The sequence below is a fragment of the Microtus pennsylvanicus genome, chromosome 1, assembly GCF_037038515.1.
Source record: "Microtus pennsylvanicus isolate mMicPen1 chromosome 1, mMicPen1.hap1, whole genome shotgun sequence".
NCBI classification, from domain to species: domain Eukaryota; kingdom Metazoa; phylum Chordata; class Mammalia; order Rodentia; family Cricetidae; genus Microtus; species Microtus pennsylvanicus.
Genome location: NC_134579.1, coordinates 27,460,728 through 27,483,175, shown reverse-complemented (window position 1 = coordinate 27,483,175; position 22,448 = coordinate 27,460,728). Strand labels below are relative to the sequence as shown.

The window sequence follows — 22,448 nt, the reverse complement described above, 5'->3', positions numbered from 1 at the left end:
AGCAAGCACACATTTTCCTGATGGTTATTTTCTCCTTTACTTTAACCTAAATAGTCTCTCTTTCTTGGCGATCTCTCTTAACATAGGAACCTTCCTCTCCTGCCCAGTTACATATTTCAATATTCAGTTACAATGTATCTTCCCACATCTTTCTATTCCATCCATTTCTCCTTTGTGTCTCTTTTCTATACAGTTTCATCTTCCTTGCCTACACACAGTCAGGAATCCCACACAGCCACAGTGATCCATCTCATTTACATATCCTCTCACCATACATCACTTTACACAATTCTCAGGCACAACTCCTCTGGTAGTAGCAGCTCTTTCCCACGGCTCTTTCTTACACTCATTCATACACTCGAACACTCATTCATACACCCGTGTTTCTCCCATCTCAATCATTCATTGTTTACCCATTCTCTCTCACTCATTCATTCTCCCATCCTTCTCTCATGCAACTTCTTCACCTCTCACACCTCCCTCTCCCACAGCAGCCTCCTCTCAACACTGCTGCTCCTCCCTGCTTTGCCTTCGGGAGGCTGAGGCGGGAGCTGCTGCTGGAAGATTTGAGACTGTCCTGAGCTGCATAGTTCTTGGCCAAGCTGAGATACAGCGTAATGCTGTTTCATAAAAAAATGTAGTTTGACAAAAATAAGTTTGACAGTAAAATAGAGATATCTATACAGATGAGGTATAATTTACATAAGGGTAGATGTCAGAGGACTTTTTAAGCAGCACTTCTCCCACTTATTTTACATTGGCTGAGTAAATTTTTCCAGATACCATCTCCGTCTGTGGTAGACTTTGTTTTCTTTGAATATGAAATTAGTCACAAACGCATAGATATGATGAAGCACTCTCTCCCTCTTATTCCCTTTTGCTCTTGTAGTCATTGAACACATAGCTATGACAATGAATTGAGTGAAATGTGCATATATCTTTCTATCATCTATATGTAATCTATGTATCTATCAATCATCTATCTATCTATCTATCTATCTATCTATCTATCATCTATCTATCTATCTATCTATCTATCTATCTATCTATCTATCTATCTATCTATCTATCTCTTATATACCCATATACTTATATCATATATATCTCTAGTGACAATTATCAGTTGCGTATCATTTAAAACCTTAGTATATGGAACCATCATAGATGTTTTGATAGGAGATGTCCAGAGTTACAAAGGGTATTTTATACAAGCTATTAAGATAGAGCTTATTAATAGACATTGACTTTAGTCTTTTCCTTTAAAATATTTGGCTCAGTTTAAGTTTATGTTAATATGTATATATCAGCAAAGAAAGGTTTAGATATATAAAATAATTTACAAGTTCTCTTTGTCACGATTCTCCAGTTTTTTCAGTTATAGCATCTATTGTTCATTTCACTGTTATATCTCTCCCCATTATACTACTTCCACCATGTGACCCATGTAACCATGTATCACAAACCTATAAATGTGACAGTCCCTCATGTGAATTTCATAGAGGCATCACATTGACTTTCTAATTGTGTGGTTGGGGACTCCTCCAACACAGCCTTATTCTCTGAAGTTCCCATTTGTTTTTGGTTGCTTTTGTTTTGCTGTAATTACTTTCTAAAAAGAGAGAATTTGTTCTACTTTTCATTTTTTCTTCTCTCATTTGGTAACAGAGATACAAGATTTAGGTACTGAAAGATACTTATTCACAGAAAATCTAAACCAGCAATTAGAAAAAGTGTGTTTAAAGTTGTTCCTTTAAAAAACTATATTTTTTCTTTTTTTATTAAAAAATTCACTTTTTATTTTACATATCAACTCAATTCCCCCCGTCCCATTCCCCTGCCCTTCCCCACTTTCCCCTTCTCATTCTCCATCCACTCCTCAAAGGGACTAAGTCCTTCTTTGGGGAGTTAACAAGGTCTTGCATACCAACTTGAGGCAAGACCAAGCCCCTCCCCTCAGTACCAAGGCTGAGCATGGTATCCCACCATAGGGAATGGGCTCTAAAAAAAAAAAAACAGTTCATACACCTGGGATAGGTCCTGCTCTTACTACCATTAGTAAGATTAGCAGATTTAGCCACATAACTGATACCCACATTCAGAGGGTCTAGTTTGATCCCATGCAGGTTCCCAGCTGTCAGTCCACAGTCTGTGAATTCCCTCTAGGTTGGGTCATGTGGAGTATGGGAAACACTCCTCCATTCCTAATGGGAGTGCAAACTTATACAGCCACTTTGGAATCAGTACGGCTGTTTCTCAGAAAATTGTGTATCAATCTACTTTAAGACCTAACAATACCACTCTTGGGCATTTACCTAAACAATGCACAACCATACCACAAGGATATTTGCTCAGTTATGTTCGTAGCAGCATTATTTGTAATAGCCAGAACTTGGAAACAACCTAGATGCCAATTAACTAAAGAATGGATAAAGAAAATGTGGTACATTTACACAATGGAGTTTTATTCAGCAGTAAAACAAGGACATCTTGAAATTTCCAGGCAAATGGATGAAACTAGAAAAATCCATCCTGAGGGAGGGAACCCAGACCCGGAAAGACAAGCATGGTATGTATTCAACTACAATAATTTGCACGTCATTCTGCATGACTTGTGATCAGGTGGTTGAAGAAGAAATGATGGGAATATAAATGTCATAATGAGTAATGAGTAAGACATGCAAAATATCCTGCAGGTAGTCTTTCTCTTTATCTTAGTGAAAAGATATCAGTGTTTTCACATTAGACTCAGGATAATTTATTCATTAATGTACTTTTAACTGAAGGGAGTTATCTAAATAATGTGATGTATATAAATCAAACAACATCACTTTTTTTAGAGTGACAGGAAGGTTGAATGAAGGACAGGCCATGCTCGAGCTGAGCCTTCTGCTATGTGGTGATGAATTGAGTTCACCTCATTACCTGTCACATAAATTGATTCCATACATTAGAATAAAATATGCATTCTATAAATATGTGCACTTATTTCTAGAAAAATCTGCTTCTGAGTGCTATGACTTGCAAAACTTAGGATTGACTTAACTGAGGTGACAAGATTGAAGCCATGAAAGGCTTACAGAATCACACATACAGAAGATCTGGGATCAGGTGGGACATGTTCTCTGAAACTCAACAACAGGTGCTGAGATAGCATGGAAGAGGAAGAGGCAGCTTAGGTCATCTTGGTGGGGACGAGTCTCCAGCTGCAGGCATCAGAGAAATCATGAGAGAGGAGGTAGGTTAGACAATTTTAGTGGGGAACGGTGTCCAGCAGCAAGCAATAGAGATGCTTTCTGCATACACTGTCAGTATCTGTTCTTGTGGCAATGGAAGTTCTTATCATTTCTCTGAGCTTGACCCAGGGAGCCTTTGCCATTCCTATGGGTTTGTAGCATTGGTATCCTTGACTTGGGTATGCTCATGTGCTTAATACATATTCACCCAAGACTTCAACCATTCCCTTCACATAATCATGAAAAAACACATAAAGAGAAATGGACCTTAAACAACAGAGAAAACTGGACATACAAGCTGCATGTTTTGCAAAAAAAAATTAAGTAATGGAAAGAGAATTTTCTCTTTGAAGCTATTTATTTTTAACAAATGCCAAAGTAATAACTCCTCAAATAAAACATGTTTTATGCATGTTTAAATCTCATATGTGAAGCTTGCTAATTCTGACACACTGAAAGATTAAACAGCAGCATGATGTTTTTATTTTTACTGTTCTGCAAGACAAATAAATTATTTAGGTCATGGACAAACATTTTGAAAATGTAGGAGGTAGTAGGAGAAGGAGTTCTACAGGCTGATCAGCTCCGGACTCAGTAGAATCTGTAGGACTAGTAACTCCAGCAGCAACATGGGGACAGCAGCTGTATCCATACTTGCCATAGCCATAATACAGGGCACCATAATAGCAGCTGTAAATAGCTCATGGCTTTGAAAGCGGAAGGGTTTAATTGAGCAGATTGCATTTTCCTCTTTGTGAATGTCACCAGCTGCCCATAATTTTTCAACAATTTACACGGTGGGAAGGGCAAGCCACAGGAAGGTATTAGGTTCATGCTTGACATTAATTCATATTTTAAACTTTTAGGATGCATACTTTATTAGGGACACAGACGCTTTCATAGTTAAGAATCCTTTTGACATTATGTCAACATCCCAAAAACCCAAGCAGATATCTTTAACAGGAAAGTTTGTGATATATGAATGTCCAACCATGAAACACTATGCTTTTGTTAGTTTAATGTCTATGACAAGTATTCATGGGAGGCACTTTGTCCTTGAGCTTTTTACTCTATTTTGTTATACACTTTTCATTCCACAGCAGTAATGAGCATTTGGGATTTATTCGTGTCTCTGTGAGGAGTTCATGACCAGAGACATTAGAGTAGCTACAAAGCTAACAAAATATCTATCCATCATTAATATGTAAATAATTATGTCCTCTAGATAAGCACTACCCATGAATATTTAATGCAGAATGTCTGTAAGTCCTTTGTTGTTTTACTGCCGTCTCTTTTTTCACCTTGAAATTTGTTAGGCAGTACCTTGCTAGTTGGTATCTTGGTGACTTTATTTTGAACTATGGAATTTTCCATGTATTTGTTTGTTAATGATCCCTTAAATGGGTATCTTCCCTTGTGTAAATAAATAACTTTCTAAATTTGAAATCCACATTGTTGTCTGCTCTGTTCAAGACTGAGATATTGATCATGTCTCAATTCCAATACAAATAACTGATAAGAGATTTCCCCAGCTCCCCCTGCATGGGTCTGGTGCCTTTATTGGCCTGTTCAGATATTTTCAGCAGTGGCATGTTAAAGAAAGAGAACAAGGGTCAAGCTATGACCCGGTGCAAGAGTAGATAGACTGTCGTTTCCGTGAGTAAGCGATATCTATTTAGAGATGTAAGCTTCCTATTATGCAAGGTCTGGTGTCTCCTAAATAATATGATTTTCCATGTTCTTTTAGTGCACATACTTTCTTTTCAGGATGAATATAGAAGTATTTATTTTATGCTGTACATTAACAGTGGATAACCTGTATATGAATTTAATGCAAAATTAATAATTAAAGAAGACATTTAATGAGAGAAGTAAAAAGTATAAAATAATGCTAAAAGAGACTCAATATTTTGCTTGCATATGGCAAAGTTTACTATTGGTAAGCTGTAGAAGTCCTCAGATGATCTGCAGTTTCAATAAATCTATTCTATAATCTTAGTGGTTTTTCAGGAATGTTGAATATGACTTTAAATTTTTTTTGAATATTTAAGATAAACAACAACAGAGACAATGGTGAATAGTAATAAAGTTAGAGGCTTTGCAGCTCTCAGCTATAAAACAGCACAAACTACAAGGGTTGACGTCTAGCAAGTTTAGAATTAGAACAAAACACATAGTACTGTCTTAGAATTCAATCCCATGTGTCTGTGTGTATAATATTTTAAGTACAGTAATTTATGATTAATTGATTTTCATGAAGAAAATCTGTTGAAGAAAGAATATAATATTTTAAACATATAGTTCTGTTATAATTGGATATTCTAATAGAAAAATAATTATATTATTTTTTACATTTATGTCTTTGATTCCTCTCTAGTTAAATATTTGTTAGGATAGAAAATAATGTTACCATTAGTGAGTTTTATATGTGCATATCTAATTTGAGTAATGTCATAATGTCACAAATATTATAAATTCAGTCACGAAATGGTCCAAGCCTTAGTTTCATAGGATCAGAAATCAGAAGCATTCTGCTTTGTGAAACAAAAGTAGTAATACAATGTGTTTGAAGTGTCTAAATACTGTATTCTCTGTTGACAGTTTCCACTTCCCCTCCTTTTCCTTTCTCCCATGTGTGCCTACTGACAGGTAGCTGCAGCCTCCAATTACCTGCTGGGAGTATCTGTGGATGATTCCTCCGTGACAGGCTTCTGAGAGAGACTCAGAGCTAGAAGGGTGGCAGATGCTAAATTATTTCAGTTCTATTAGTAAACATTACATGAACTTTGGCACTGTTCCTTTTTAAATATGTTACAAAAATCACTTTGTTCGTATATCTCTAACAGCTATGTATTTTGATTCCCGTGGAAGTTATAATGCAATTCCCAAAGCTTCCTTAATCAATTTAAACAACAGTAGATTTGATAAATCAAATCGCCCACACGTTTGCATATACATTTGTTTATATGGATTAGGCCATTATCTTCCAAAAATAGACAAAATAATCTCTTCTTTAACCAGTTTTTTAAAAACTCTATTAACAATGTATTCATCTGTGTGAGGAATCACTGAAAGTCTTCTGCACAGAAAAATGAGTGGTAGCCCAATATATTCTATTGTACGAAGCAACAAATAAATGTTAGATGGGAGAGTGATACCCAAATTGATCATAGAACCTATACGTCTATGACTTATGAAAGCATATGTGAACAAATTACAGCAACAAAAAATTTCATTATATTAAAATTTAATTTCTTGTTCTTAAAAGATAAGCCTCTTTATATTTATTTATTTATTTATTTATTTATTTATTTATTTATTTATTTATTTTGTTTTTCGAGACAGGGTTTCTCTGTAGCTTTGGAGCCTGTCCTGGAACTCCCTTGGTAGACCAGGCTGGCCTCGAACTCACAGAGATCCGCCTGTCTCTGCCTCCCAAGTGCTGGGATTACAGGAGTGAGCCACCACCGCCCGGCTAAGATAAGCCTCTTTCATTGCAATTAGGGAAGAGATATCCCAAAGGCTAGGTCTATATTTAATGGAAGTATTTTTTTTCAAAGTGCAGTAATGGAACTGCCCTTCCGTATATCAAAAAAAAAGGGTTAAAAGGAGTTAATTATCTTAGCTTGTAAGTTGATTTGTATCATATAATAAAATCAGGCCACACAAATTCACTCGAATAAATACAGAATAGAGTGCTGAGAAATGAACAAAGACTATTTTTCTTTAGAATAAATTTAAATCATTTGTCTTTTAGAATTTCATAAGTAGATACTGCATTTACCTCATTCCCACCTCTCCTCGCCCCCAACTCTGATTTCTCCCATGTCTACTTCCAGCTTAAAGTCCCATGATTTGACTGTGGAATTCTGACATAGGAGCCCAGTCATCTCAGTTATGCAGCCGTGTGTATCCAGTAAATGATGGAACTTGTGATGTTTCTGAAGCACAGTGCACAGACATGTGACTCTATAATGATTGTGGTTTTTTTCCAGGAACAACCTAGGTGTATAAAAGGTCCCTGGGCAGATGGGGACATGCAGACTCAAGGACCCTACTGCTTATTATCCTCTAAATACTCCACTCCTGACACCATGTGTTACTATGGCGGATACTATGGAGGCCTGGGCTACGGCTATGGTGGTGGCTATGGTGGTCTAGGCTGTGGTTATGGCTGTGGCCATGGTGGCTATGGTGGCTATGGTGGCTATGGTGGCTACGGTGGCTATGGTGGCTTTGGCGGCTACGGTGGCTATGGTTATGGATGCTGTCGCCCACTGTGCTATAGAAGGTACTGGTCCTGTGGTTTCTACTGAGGAGAATCTACAGCTGCTCACTCCAACTTTCTTCACATAAGAAGTTCTTAAAAATTTGTCATAAAATCCGTCCTTATTCTAAACTATCTGAGGAAAAGTAAACAAAACACAGCATGAACATCATATTCCTCATCTGCATTTCGACAGTGTGTCAGCTTCCAGGGTAGCCAAAACAATCCTGTACAATAGAAGAACTTCTGGAGGCATCACAGTTTCTGACTACAAACTCTACTACAGAGCTACAGTACTGAAAACAGACATAAAAACATGCAGGAGGAACAATGGAACCAAATCAAAGACCAGGATATTAATTCACACACCTACAAGTGCCTGATTTTTGACAAAGAAGCAAAAAGTTTTCATAACATCTTTGAAAAATGAGACCTAGTTAAATTATTACCTATTATATTAAAATAATTTCCCTTTAAATAAACTAGTCACTAAAAATATTGATTCCTTTGGCTCTGTTTAGTGGTCTCCATCAATATTGGATATATGTCTGTGTACTCCTGTTTGCTTGGTCACAACTGTGTGAGTTTTTGTGGGTAAATAGGAAGAAAGTGAAAGAGTAAGAAAGAAAAAGAGAGAGGGAAAGAAATGTTTCCTTTGAACATTCATCTATTATTGATAGACATTTGGATTGTTCTCACATCTTTGCAATTGTGAGTAATGTCCCAATGAATCTGGTAGTTCTGATATTTTTCTGGGGTCAAATCCTTTTGTCTTCTAATTAAGATGTCATAGGTATCACAAGTTATTTTTATGAATATCCGAGGAAGAGCCTACAGTGTTTTCTATAACGGCTGCCATCACACACGTTCTCCAGAAGAGAGGATTGGCTTCCCTTCACACGTCCTCTGATACCCATGTGCTTTCTAAGAGCCATTCTATTAGCAGCTGCAGTCTTATGGTGACTTGGATTTGCAATTTTGAGATTTTAGTGAAATGGACCCTTATTTCTCCCTCTGGCCATCTGAGATTTCCTTTTGAAAATTGTCTATTCCAGTCTCTGACATTGTTAACATCAGTTTGCTGTCTTCCTGCTGCTCAGTTTGAGATACTATCTCGTTTTGGTTATTAATCTCCCATTTCTTGTACATATTGATTTTCTTTTCCGGTTATGGATTGCTCTGCTGTGTAAAGAGTCTTAGTTGGATACAATATGACTTTTCATTTTTGTTGTCTGTTTTGAAAGTCATAACCAAACTGGTTCTGAGACTAAACATTAGTTCTGTGAGAATTTCATAAACTGTGTTTATGAAATCATATTTACCCTTCTTCCCAATTCTCTCCCATTTCACCCTTCCCCCACTTCTTTCTATGACCATACTACTTTGAGTCTCTTTTATGTTAATCTAGCATTTTCAGAAAAAAATCTTTCTTTTCTTTGTGGTATAATAATAAAATTATATTAAACATACTTATTTAAATTGTGCTGCTTATACACCCCGTGATGTAGGGGTATCTATGGGACCTACCCAAGGTTACCTGCCTAAAGAAACTATCTTCTAGCAGCTATCGGTTTCCAGTGTCTCCTTAGCTAGCAGTGGGATTTTGTGCCTGCCTCCTTCCTTCAATTTGGGATTTTGTGTGGTATGAGCTTGCACAGATACTGTGTATGTTGTCACAACTGTTGTGAGTTTACATGTTCACATTTCCTGCTGTGTCTGGAAAGCAGTGTTTACTTGCATTCATTCCCTCGTTCTTGCTTTTACAATCTTCTTCTCCCTCCTCTGAAACAATGATACCAGATCTTTGTGAGAATAGGATATGATATAGATGTCCCACTTATGGCTGAGTGTTCTGCAATCTCCTATACTCTGCTCATTGACCAGCCATGGGCCTTTGCAAATAATCAACATCTACTGCAAAAATAAGTTTTTTTTTTGAAGAGGATTTAGTGATACACCAACCAATGGACATAATGGAAATATATTGTCAGTCTTTAATATTGTGTCCACTAGTAGCATAGTAATGACAAGTTTCCTCTAAGTCCAAATACATGTCCAGCCATAGGTTCTTGTCCTGAAAATAGTGCCAAGTATGGATTTTATATTATGAAGTATACCGTACTTAGAAACTGGTTGTTTATTCCCATGCTGTTCCTACAAAAGTTAAACCAGTGGATGAGTCTTGCCAGGTGAGATGTTATTGTGGCTTCAGGGTTTATGTGGCTACATAAGACCCATGGCCACTTTCCATCTTATGTATCATACAAAGAAGTTTCCAGAAATAAGGAATCTAGCTAACTGGGCCAAACCTCTCATGTAATTACCTGATTGATTTTCTTCACATTCTGTGAATCACAAGTTTCTTGTCTTCAGCAATAAGGTCTTACCATCAAGTCTTGAAGTAAATAAGAGGAGTGGCAAAATTTGAGGGTGTCTATGAGATCTTTGTAGCCAACATTTTTGGAAAGGGTAACTTGTTCTTGGCAATAGGCCTTTTATTCTTTTATTTCTTAGCCTGTAATATCTTGCTTTTAGTTTCTCCTCTTTCCTGCGCTCCTGTCCCAATTCCTGATCTGCCTTTCTGCCTTACACATTTAAATCACTCCATTCTACCCTTACTCTCTTCAAAGCCCTGCCCCTCTCAGGTCCCTTTAGTAATTTCCTGACCTGTACAAATCTATAATAATAAAAATGGCTTAGTGCTGGCATAATAATAGACACAGTGATAATGGATCCTGATAGATAAGAAAGCAGGCAAAGCACTAGAACCCGTTAGCACAGGGCGAGACTTTCAGACTAGAAATTCAGAAGTACAGGTTTTAAGTCCAACAACTGATAAGTGGGAACTCATAAAACCAGAGCTTCTGTACAGCAAAGAATGTCATCAGTTGAGTGGCCAAACATGATGTGGGATTCCCCTCTGTATGTTGTGAATACCATTGGTTAATAAAGTAACTGCCTTGGCTAGTTGATAGGATAGAGCAGAGCTAGGCAGAGAAAACTAAGCTGAATGCTGGGAGAAAGGAGGTGGAGAAAGAGAGAAGCTATGTAGTCCCACCAGAGACAGATGCCAGAAATTTAGCCAGTAAGCCACAGCTATGTGGCGATACACAGATTAATAGAAATGGGTTAAATTAATCTGTAAGAGTTAGTCAATAAGAAGCTAGAGCTAATGGGCCAAGCAATGATTTAAATAAAATAGGTTCTGTGTGATTATTTTGGAGCTGAGCAGCTGGGAACCAAACAAGCAGCCCCTTTTCAACAAAGACACCTTATGTAATAGAAAAAATATTTCAAGGCTATACTTCCAATAGAAGCCTAGCATCTAAAATAAACAAATAACTCAAAAAACTAAACATCAAGAAAACAAGCAACTTTAAAAGAGGACATGACTAAACAAACATCTCTCAAATGATGAACTATAAACACATGAGAAACATATAAAACTGTTCAGCACCATTAACCATCAGAGAAATGCAAATGCAAAGTACCTTGATATTTCTTCTTACCCTAATTAGAGTGGATGAAAAACACTACTGACTACTGAAGTCAGAGACTGAGCCTTCGTTTCCTAGCCACCCAGATCTGAATAATCACACAGAAACTATATTAATTACAACACTGTTTGGCCAAAAGCTTAGGCATATTCTACATAGCCCTTATATCTTAAATTAGCCCATTTCTATTAATCTGCATATTGCCACAAGGTTATGGCATCTTTTTCCTTGGGCAGCTACCTGACTCCACCTTCTCTCCTCTACCATCTCTGCTTGAATTCCCCAACTTGCTGTATTCTGCTCTACCATAGGCCAACACAGCTTGTCTATTAACCAATGGTAATTAAACATATTCACAGCATACTCACTAATGTTTGCTTTGATTCTTCATACATGTGAGTTTAATTTGGAATATCCCAGGCATTTTTATACAAATTTTATTGTTGAAGTTTACATATATTCCTTGCTTTTAAAATTTTATTTCTATACATTGCTTGGTTTCAAATATAGGCTCTTTCTATATATGCAAGACTGGTTTTAATATATAATTATTATAATTATATTACTGGAGGTGTTTGTGGATTCAAAGAATTTCAGGTTAGGCACTGTGAAACCAGAGAGAAAATATCTACTTATGAAATCATCCAGTAGATATATTTACCATGATGTGATCACATTTACATATATTTGTTTCTATGACTGTTATACTCCTTGAACTCAATGTGTTTAGTAGATATGTTTTATTTTTATAGAACATATATTTTGACATATTTCTGAAAAGTTCAAACCAAACAAAGCCATGCCTTCCAATGATTGCTTTGTACTGTAAATATGAATACTTCAGTCTTCACCTACAAACTGAGCCAAAGAAAGTGCATGTGGTTTCTTTGACCAATTGTAAGGAGTCTTTACAGTTGTTCTTTAGAGGGGACAATGCTCAGGCATATATCTGATGAATTGTGCACAGAAGGCGTAGGTCCCATCACTGGAACTGTACACAGAAATTGATGTTTCTCTCTCTCTCTCTCTCTTTCTCTCTCTCTCTCTCTCTCTCTCTCTCTCTCTCTCTCTCTCTCTCTCTCTCTCTCTCTCTCTCTGTGTGTGTGTGTGTGTGTGTGTATCTGCATGTGTATGTTTGTAGTAGGCACACATATGTAAATAGGTGGTTGGGTGAATAGTCATAGAGTCCAAAGAAGAAATTATTGGTCCTGTTCTCTCTCAACAAACTTTATTCCCAATAGACAGGTTCTCTCACTGCAAATGAAGTTGGCCTGGCAACAGCAACCCTTGGAAGTCCCCCTGTTTCTTAACCCTAACAGCACTGATGTGACAACATGAAGCTTCTATATGGGTTTATGGGATTTGAATAAGGAGCGTATGTTTTCACAGCTGGTACTCTTATCTACTGAGACATCTCTCCAGATGCCTGGTACACTGATATCACTGCTCTCCTGCTAAACCATGTGTGAGAGCACGTGTATGCCCTGCTAACACAACAATAACACATTAATCAGAGCTGACTTTAGATTACTCCCACAATCATAAGCATTTCAAAGTGACATCATCCTCAGCATCATCACCTGGGCTCACAAAGAGAAACATGAAGCATATGCAGTTTCTGCACAAATGGTATTTTATTTTCTGAGGATTTTAAAACAACATGCAGGGAGACAATGATAGTTAACTTCCTGTTCATGGGAAAAATGACAGAAATGTACTCTTCCAGGAAAGACTGATTTCAGACAACAAAACAAAATAACAGGAAAGAAAACACAAAGACCTCCTTTCTGTGGGGTAATGAAAACCAAACAAGTGTAAGAGGGAGAAGAACAGAAAGCTATCTAATGGTTTATATCATCTGTCAGAATTATATTATGTAGTCACTCCACTACATAGAGCAGCTCAGAGTTTTGAATCAGGATGCACAATTCGGCTGTGGGATCCTGATGTAGGAACACAGTTATGTCAGTTATGCAGCCTCATGTACTAAGAAATCACGATTTGTGATGTTTCTGAAGCACAGAGGAGACACGTGATGCTATAATGCCTGTGGCTTTGCTGACAACTACCCAGGTGTATAAAAGGCTGCCAATGAATGGTGACACCCAGACTCAAGGGACCTACTGTTGTCTTCAACTGAACACCAGTAATATATTCCAACGTCCTGACACCATGTGCTGCTGTGGAAGATACTATGGAGGCCTGGGCTATGGCTATGGCGGTGGCTATGGCTGTGGTTATGGTGGATATGGTGGTTATGGTTATGGCTGCTGCCGCCCACTGTGCTACAGAAGATGCTGGTCTTAAGGCTTCTATTAATGAATTTCTACAGCTGCCCAGCCTGTTGACTATAATCTGCTGTCATAATGGAAGTGTCTATGATTTCCCCACATCAGAAATTCCTAACCTCACAGTTCCCATTTTATTAAGGTGCCCGAGTAAATCAAAGGAAATACAACACTTTCATCTTACTTCTCACCTTCAGTTGAATTAGATGACTGTAGAGAGTTCTTCCCTGTCTACACAATGCCTTATAAAATGTGAGCCTGCGGGACTCTCAGCTTTTGTGTAAAAATTCATGCTTTTCAATAAACTCTTTAATTAAGAATATTTTTCTTATATTTAAATTCTCCATCACCTTTTGATATATGCTTGTGTGTCTGTACCTACTTTGCTGAGGCTGTTTGTGGGTAAATGGAAAAGGACTAGGAGAGGGAGAGGGAGGAAGTAAAGAAAGCAGGAGAAGGAGACATTTCTTTTAAACATTCATCTATTGATATGCATTTGGGTTGCTCTCATGGTCTTTCTTTTTTATTAAACAATATCAAATTGGCTTTCATTTCAATTAAATCAGTTTGATTTTGACATTAAATAGAACTGAGGTTGATCAAATATCATCTTCTCCACTTCTTAAAATTCAGTTTTGTTCCCATTTTCATTTGATATTTTTCAGTATTCCATACGATATAATTTGATCATATCTACCGCTAACCCTTCTGTTCTTCAGTCCACACCCCTTTCACTATTCACCCAATTTTATGTGCTCTTTTCAACCAAACCAAAGAAAACAAAGCCAAAACCGTAAAAATCAAACAAAAAATGCAGTTTTTGCTGCCCATGTACTCTTGACTAGATGGCCATTGCCTGCAATTTGGTACAAGAACTGCATCTGAAAGAAAGCTGACTCTCCTCCTCCAGCAGTCTTCAGCCATCAGTAGCTCCCTAGCTGGGTGAGGGAATTCATGCCCACTTCTATTTCCAAGCTGGAATTTCGTCAGGCTTGTGAGTGCTGTCTCAGATGCTGTGAAGTCACATGCACAATTGCCCTGCCTTGTCCAGAAATCACTATTTCCTAACACTCAGATATGATAAGCCATTAAGAGTCGTTAAAGCCACATCTTTCCTATTATGAGAAATATCATGATGAATTTGGTAGTCACAGTCCTATCCTTGAGACCTCATTCTTTTCTCTGTCAGTTAAAATTTCAGAAGCACAATAAGTAAGTTCTATGACCACATTGACGACAATCTATACCGGTGCTTTCTGCAATGACTATTGCAGATGCTTTCACTAAAGACATCATACACTTGAGTTAGACCTTGGAGAAATCAAGCTAACTCCCACCCAACCATGCACGTTCTCAGTGGTGTTCAGAGTTCCTTTTATCTCACATTTTCTTTACCACCAGTTTTCCCTCTATAGCCACCTCAATATGATGAGTCAGCCGGTGTCACGCACAAAGCTCTTTTCCCCCTTTTCATTGGTTCTTTGTGGATTTCGTATAATATATTTTGCTCACAGTTATCTCCCCAAGTCTTTCCACATCTAGTCTTCCCTCTTCTCTCAACCTCATTTTTTTAAATAAAAAATTACTTAAGTTCAATGTGTGCTGCCCATATAGTCATGGTTGTATGAGCTTCCCTGGAAGACAAGGTCTGGACCCTTAAAGAAAACTGACTCTTCTGATTCCAGCAGCTATCAACTGCCAATAGCTCATTATGTGTAGGAAGGAATTTTATGCCTACCTTTGCTTTCTGTGATGGTTTTGTCAGACACATACACACTTTGTGTACCCTGTCTTAACTGGTATGGACTGATATGTGCAGCTATTCTGTTATGTCCAGAAAGCATGATTTCCTCTTCATCACCTACAAATTTTAGCTTCTAGAATCTTTCTGTTATCTCCATAGTAATCCTTTACCTTGGAGGAAGGATATGTAATATAGATGTTTCACTTATACTAGTGAATTCTGCAGTATGTTATCTGCTGATCTTAATCACTCATGTTTCTCTGTGTTCTTATTTATTGTCAGAAGCAGCTTCTCTGTAAGACTTTGGAGATGCACTAATTTATGTGATGATATTTTCAGGAGTCAATCTAATACTATGGTCATTTAGCACAGTAATAACACTAGTTTCTTATTTTGAAGCTATGAAATGTTTAGCCACAGGATTTTAATCACAATAACAATTTCAAGTATGTCTTTCATCTTTGGAAATAGGACTGAAATGCAATCATAAAGTGGTTGGATACTGTCAAGACATTTTTGAACTATTGCTTCAGTGAACTTGCCTTTGCAGGGGATTAGTTCTTGTAGTTCACAGGTTTAGTTAATAATTGGGTAAGATTCTCCATTCTCTTTCTCCTCCATTCACCTTGTGAAGGCTAGCTAGGATGAGGAAGCTTTCGGGTGGGAGTTAGCCTGATTTCTCCAAGGTCTAACTCAAGTGTATGATGTCTTTAGTGAAAGCATCTTACTGTCAAGTTCTGGGGCTGACCAAAAGCATTGCCAATAACCTGTAGTGCTTGGTGGTCTGTGAGACCTCGTTTCCTAACAACTTCAAAATAGGAAACACTTTCCTGGAATTAGACTTTTTGTTTATTGTCCTGTGGTGTCCAGAAAGGACATTGTTGCCCTGGAACTGCATTTAAACTGTATATTTGTGTGTATATATTTTAGGAAGCTTCCTCAGGTAGTTCATTTCTTTCTGAATTTTTTGAAATATCTTTAATGCTTATTGTCCTTCCTTGTGGTGTCTCCTCTAGCCACTCCCAGACCCTCCATTTTCTTTCACATGAAAATCTGCCCATATCATTAATCCCTTTTAATCCATTACATACCCACCTTTCGTCTGACCTACAGCAGGCCCTACTCCATGTCTTCTTACTAATTTTCTACATGATAGAGGAGAAAGTTGAGAATAAATCTGAACTCATTGGCACAGGAAAGGGCTTTTTGAACAGAATTGCAGCAGCACAGAGATCAAGACCAATGATGAATTAATGTGACCTTGTGAATCTAAACAGCTTCTGCCAGCACCATTTATGCATTCTTTGTTCAATTTTATATTTTTTGCTTCTTTGTCAAAATTCAGGTGTTCATAGATATGTGGATTAATACCTGGGTCTTTAATTTTGTTCCATTGGTCCTTCTATCTGTTTTTATGCCAATACCAGGCTGTTTTCAGTACTGTAGCTCTATAGTAGAGTTTGAAGTCAAGGACTCAAAAGTTCTTTCATTGTACAGGATTGTTTTGACTATCCTGGGTTTTTTGCTTTTCCATATGAAGTTGAGTACTGTTCTTTCAAGGCCTGTGAGGAATTTTGCTGGAATTTTGATGGACATTGCATTGAATCTGTAGACTTCTTTCAGTAAGATTGCTATTTTTACTATGTTAATTCTACCTACCCAAGAGCATTGGCGGTCTTTCCATTTTCTGGTGTCTTCTTCAATTTCTTTCTTCAAAAATTTAAAGTTCTTGTCATACAAGTTTTCTACTTGTTTGGTTAGAGTTACTCTGAGACAAATGGTGCTGGCATAACTGGATATGAATATGTAGAAGATTGAAAATAGATCCATATCTATCACCATACACAAAATTCAAGTTCAAATGCATTAAAGACCTCAACATAAAGTAATGACATCTTGAAATCTTCAGGCAAATGGACAGAGCTAGAAAACATCATATTGAGTGAGTTTACCCAGACCCAGAAAGACAAATGTCAAATGTACTCACTCATAAGTGGTTTTTAAACATAAAGCAAAGAAAACCAGCCTACAAATCAAAATCACAGAGAACCTAGACAACAATAAGTACCCAAAGAGAGACTTACATAGACCAATTTACATTGGAAGCAGTTAAAGACAAGATCTCCTGAGTTAATTTGGAGCATGGGAGAGGGTTGAAAGGGATGAGAACAGAGAAAAATGTATAGCTCAATAAAATCAATAAAAAAGGCTTCTGTACAGCAGAGGCCACCATCATTCATGTGGAGTGGAAGCCTACAAAATGATAAAATAATCATTAGCAGCTATGTATCTGAAAAAAAGTAATTCTCTGTAGTATACATACAACTGAAGAACTAAACATTAAGAAAACAAACAACATAGTTCAACATCTGGAGATGGAACTAAACAGCATTCATAAAAGACAAAACCCAAATAAATTGTTGAGAAGCCTAGGGAAACTATCTAATATCCACAACTGTTATAGAAATGCAAATTAAATTTTCTTTGAAATTTCATCCTGCCCATTAAGAATAGATAAGATCAGAAAGAACAAATAATGTCAATTGACAGTTTGGATGACAGTTAGTAGTATGACATTTTAGTGAGGTTAATTCAGTACTTAAAAATAAGACAGGTTTTTCCCTATGTCTTTAATTTTCTTTAGCAATATCTCATAATTTCATCATTTCTGCTTGGGTAAATGTTCCTGAAAATGACATTTTAGATAATGATATACTTTGTTGCATGTTCTTGTGTATCTATAGGTACAGTTAAAGTTTTTAAGTTTCTTATGATATAAACGTATGCATATCTTTAGAATCTTATATTATAATAAGACGAAGACTTATCTAAACAGGGCCTGAGATGTCTTTCTGAAAGGTTACATTTCTTGTGTCTCCAAGTGAAACTTGTTACACAGACTTTTCTGAAAACAACTCCATATTATTTTTTCTGTTTCTACTTTCTTTCATTTAACACAGGAACTAGAAATTACATTTCTTAGGGTCTTTTCTTAGAAGCATTTCATGATAAATATTCCAATAAAAGGCTCTTGGCCAAAATTGAACAAGATTGGCTAAAGGAGGAGAAAGCTATATTATCCCAGAGGAGTACAGGGGCCACAGGTGACTCTGTGATGTGTTAGCTTTTACCTAAATCACTGTCTACTCCCCAGAGTCCCTGTGGCTCGTCCATCTTCTCAAGCACTGAGGTGGAAGATTTTTGACCAGGGAAGGAGACATATTTTACTTTTTTCCCCCCCAGAATTTCTTGTAATCGAAGCATTTTTTCCCCCAGGATTACTGAAAATGTTTTACTATTTTCTTCTAAGTTCAATTAATGTCATTTTAACATGTGCACATTAGTTTTGTGGATATACAATTTATAAAACTGTGGAAATTAATGCCAAAATTTTAATTATGCTGAAAAGCCAAATTTGTTTGATTCCTTTAAAGATGGCCTTTAAAAGAGCTCAATTAAATAGTTGTCAATGAAAATATTTATGTGGTAAAAGGAATTAACAATCAAGCCAGGTGTACAAATACAAGGGATTTGTTGACATTGGACATATCAAAGGATATTCTCTAAGGAATTTGTCACATGAACAAAAAATATTTGTCTTGAAAACACAATTAAGATTAAGTAATAAGAGGGTAGTGACTATCACAGTAAATACTGAGCATCATCATCATTATCCTCTTTCATATTTGTGAAATACCAAGCTATGGATAGAATCAACTGCCTAAAATAACAGAACTAAAGATGAAATTTTATAGTATTAGTTAAGTACTTCAAGGTTTTAGGATTGCATAAATGATAAAATACCAATATAACTTAAGATGTAATCTTTAAAAACTATTTTATTTGATGTGGTATTCCCTCTGTATGATATGAATTCTGTTGCTTAATGAAGAAACTGGCTTGGCCTGATAGGGTAGAATAGAGGTAGATGGGGAAAACTAAACTGAATGCTGGGAGGAAGAAGGGTGGAGTGAAAAGGAGTCATGTAGCCCCTCTAGAGACAAACGCTGATAAGCCACAGCCACATGGAGATACACAGATTAATAGAAATGGATTAAATTAAGATGTAAGTGTTAACTAATAAGAAGCTAGAGCTAATGGGCCAAGCACTGTTAAATAATACAGTTTCTGTATGATTATTTGGGGGCTGAGCATCTCAGGACAAACAAATGGCCTCCTCGAATATTTATTATTTATAGAATGACAAAATCTATAATAAAACAATATATAATTTTCAAGTCAATGGAGAGAAAAATAAAAACCAGCACAACAGCCATGTGTGTCAAGAAACTTGCTACCATGCCTGACAACCTGAGTTTGATGCCTGGGGATTCACATAGTGGAAACAGGTAACTCATTGCTACATGTTGTCTTCTGACTCCCCCCGTGTGTGTGTGTGTGTGCGCGCGCGCCTCAGTTATATACTGGCAACATACACAAACAAAAATACACATATGTATCAAATAAATGAAATCAAAAATTCTTTTTTTTTTTTTGCAACTGAAAGTCTTTACTTTTGCAGATTGGGATTACATTTGGGTATTCAGACCTAAATGTAGCACTGAGTATCCAGGACATGGGATTTTTGAAGGCTAATATCACATTTAGCCTTTGAAACCCACAAAAACCTGGAATTTTGTTCTTCATCCTGGGATTCACACAAGCAAACAGTGTAACAAACGCTAAGATAAATGGTTAGCTAGAGGGGGAAGTTTGCACAAACAGGCAGCTTAACAGAAGCTAGGAGAAATTAGCTTACTTCAGGTTCCTGGAATAGTGTTAGGTAAATTTCCATGGAATTTTCCATCGAGACGATTAGATTCTAGTTAAACCTGAAATGACCTCAGGAAGAATACAAGATGGACTGCACAGTCTTTTCCCATCACATGAGGAATATCTACACTTCTATATTTTTCAGGAAGTAGTTTTATAAAAATAAAGGAATCAGTAAGAACTGAAAGAAAAATTCTCAAGTACAAAATCTATTCTCTACTTTACAAATTAATCAGGTCTCTATGAGCCCCTAAAATTTCTTACATACAGACAACTGTTTGACAAGGTATAAAAACTGTCTATAATAAGTCTCCAGGGACACAGGCAGGAATAGCAGCATGCCTTTTTTTCTTCGAAACTGAATTTCCCTAAATCTCATATTTATTCTCATTCACAGGTTGAGCTTTCACTAACTCAGGCCGTTTTCTTTGACAATCTGCAAATCCATTTCCGTCTGAGTCCCTGATAGCATCCACGTCAGGTTGAGTCTCTCACCTAGGTCTCTAGGGGTCAGCAGATTCTACCAGCAACATCCATCTCCATCTTTATCTTTCCGTATAAAGCTAGTGAAAAGCCACCAATAGTCCCTAAGTTTTCAACATTTGTAGTTGAGACAAAGCAGAAAGTGTTTAAAGCAACTTTCACTATTTAAATCAGTATTAAATATGTGTTATATTTGTTTCTTTTATTAATATGAATACTTAAGGGATATGTATTTCTGGTAGAACTAGCCACTTATGCTGTTTAGTCCCATTTTCTGATTTCCAAGATCACCATACTTTTTGCAAAATAAGTGCATGAAATTCAGGTGTCATGAGAACTCCAAGCTGATTGGAACACACGGAAATTCGGCATGTTGTACTTGGGTGTTACTCCTTAAAACAGAAAGAAAACCCAAACTGTGGTTTTTCATCTCTTGGAAGAAGTCTGTTGGATTAGGATAGAGATATATTCTGTCCCCAAATCAGAAACTCCAGGGCACTTACAAATACCTTGATCTAAAATGAACATCACTTCAGACTTAACTGAAGAAAGTTTTAGAACATGAATATGTGATTAAATGAGAATCTCAGAGTGTTACACTAAATCTTACTTTAAATCTATTTAAAATAATTTTATAAATTTTTTGAGCATTTTGTTCCGTGTATATTGATCCTATCATCTCCTTTCCCCTCTCTTTTTCTCTAACTCTCACTCTGTGTATGTTGTGTTTGTATGTGTAATTCAGAGAATAATTTTCCTGACTCTGACTTGTATTTTTTTCCCCTCTACCATGAGCATCCCAGGGATCAAACTTGGGTCCTGAAGCTTATCAGCAAGTATATTTACCCGCTAAACCTTCTTACTGGTCCACATTTGACTTTTTAAATAACAAAGATGCTTTCCCACTTGGCCCTTGTATCATAATGTGCAGGTTCTAAATAAGAATGGGGTTTGGGAAATTAATAAATATATCGATGAAAATTGTAAAAATTAGATTCAAGTGATTAAGAAGCTGTAGCTGAGCCTCAACAAGGGCAAAGTACAACATTTATGAGATTAACTATGAAATCTCTGTTAGATTGCTATAAAAACAGCATAACTATACAATCAATGTGGCAAATTTAAATACAGGATAGACATTGTTCTTATTAGGAGTTTTGATAATAAATCAATTTGGGGATATAAAGTAGTAATTTTCAAAATGCTACATGTTCCATAATCAACTGCTATACTTGATAAATACAGATGTTTTAAATATCATTATATAGATAACAGATTTAGGGTATGTTGAGGGGGCTATGGGCCTGTTTTTCATCCCGCCTGGCTCCCGCACGGCTAGCTTTACACCAGAAACAACAACACACAAATTGTATTCTTTTAAACACTGCTTGGCCCATTAGCTCTAGCCCTTACTGGCTAATTCTGATATCCCGATCAACCCATCTCTAATAAACTGTGTAGCACCGTTCTTACCAGGAAAGATTCAGTATGTCTGACCTGGCGGCTTGCTTCATCGCGTGCGTCTGCCCGGGAGAGGGGAGCATCGTTTCTGAGCTCACTTCCTCTTCCTCCCAGCATTCTGTTTTGTTTACTCCACCCACCTATGTTCTAAGCTATGAGGCCAAGCAGTTTGTCTATTACTTAACCAATGAAATCAACAGATTAATATATGACACTCCCACATCAAGGGTAGGCCCACGAATCACTATTTTAACAAGAGATATTTAATTATATAGCTAGTTCAGTCCAGGTTACTTTTTGGCAAACAAGATGCAACAGATATTTTCTTTCTCCTTTAAAGATTTTTATTGATTTTATTGAGCTCCCCTCCCTTTCTTTCCCCTCTGCTTCTACCCTCTCCCAAAGTTTTGATGCTCTCAATTTACTCAGGAGATCTTGTCTTTTTCTACATCCCATGTAGATTAGATCCCATGAGATTAGATCCATGTCTTAGGGTCCTCATTGTTGTCTAGGTTCTCTGGGACTGTGAATTGTAGGCTGGTTTTCTTTGCTTTATGTCTAGAAGCCACTTATGAGTGAGTATATATGATATTTGTCTTTTGAGTCTTAAGTTACCTCACTTAATACAATGTTTTATTAATAGCTTTTTTTTCATTTATCTTACATTCCAACCAGTTTTCCCTTCCTCCTCTTCTCCACTCT

At 36.8% G+C, this 22,448-nt stretch overlaps 1 protein-coding gene across 2 annotated transcripts; it reads left to right on the top strand.

The window, feature by feature from the left end:
• The first annotated feature begins 7,327 nt into the window (after positions 1–7,327).
• LOC142838637 (keratin-associated protein 20-2-like) lies at positions 7,328–13,304 on the top strand. 2 transcript variants are annotated; one of them, XM_075954191.1, is made up of 2 exons: positions 7,328–7,376; positions 13,198–13,304. In XM_075954191.1, the coding sequence occupies exons 1-2, from the start codon at positions 7,328–7,330 to the stop codon at positions 13,302–13,304; spliced, it is 156 nt and encodes a 51-aa protein (XP_075810306.1). The 2 variants fall into 2 exon arrangements, with proteins under 2 accessions (XP_075810306.1, XP_075810298.1); XM_075954183.1 differs by lacking the exon at positions 13,198–13,304 and having other exon boundaries at positions 7,328–7,549.
• The last annotated feature ends 9,144 nt before the right edge of the window (positions 13,305–22,448 follow it).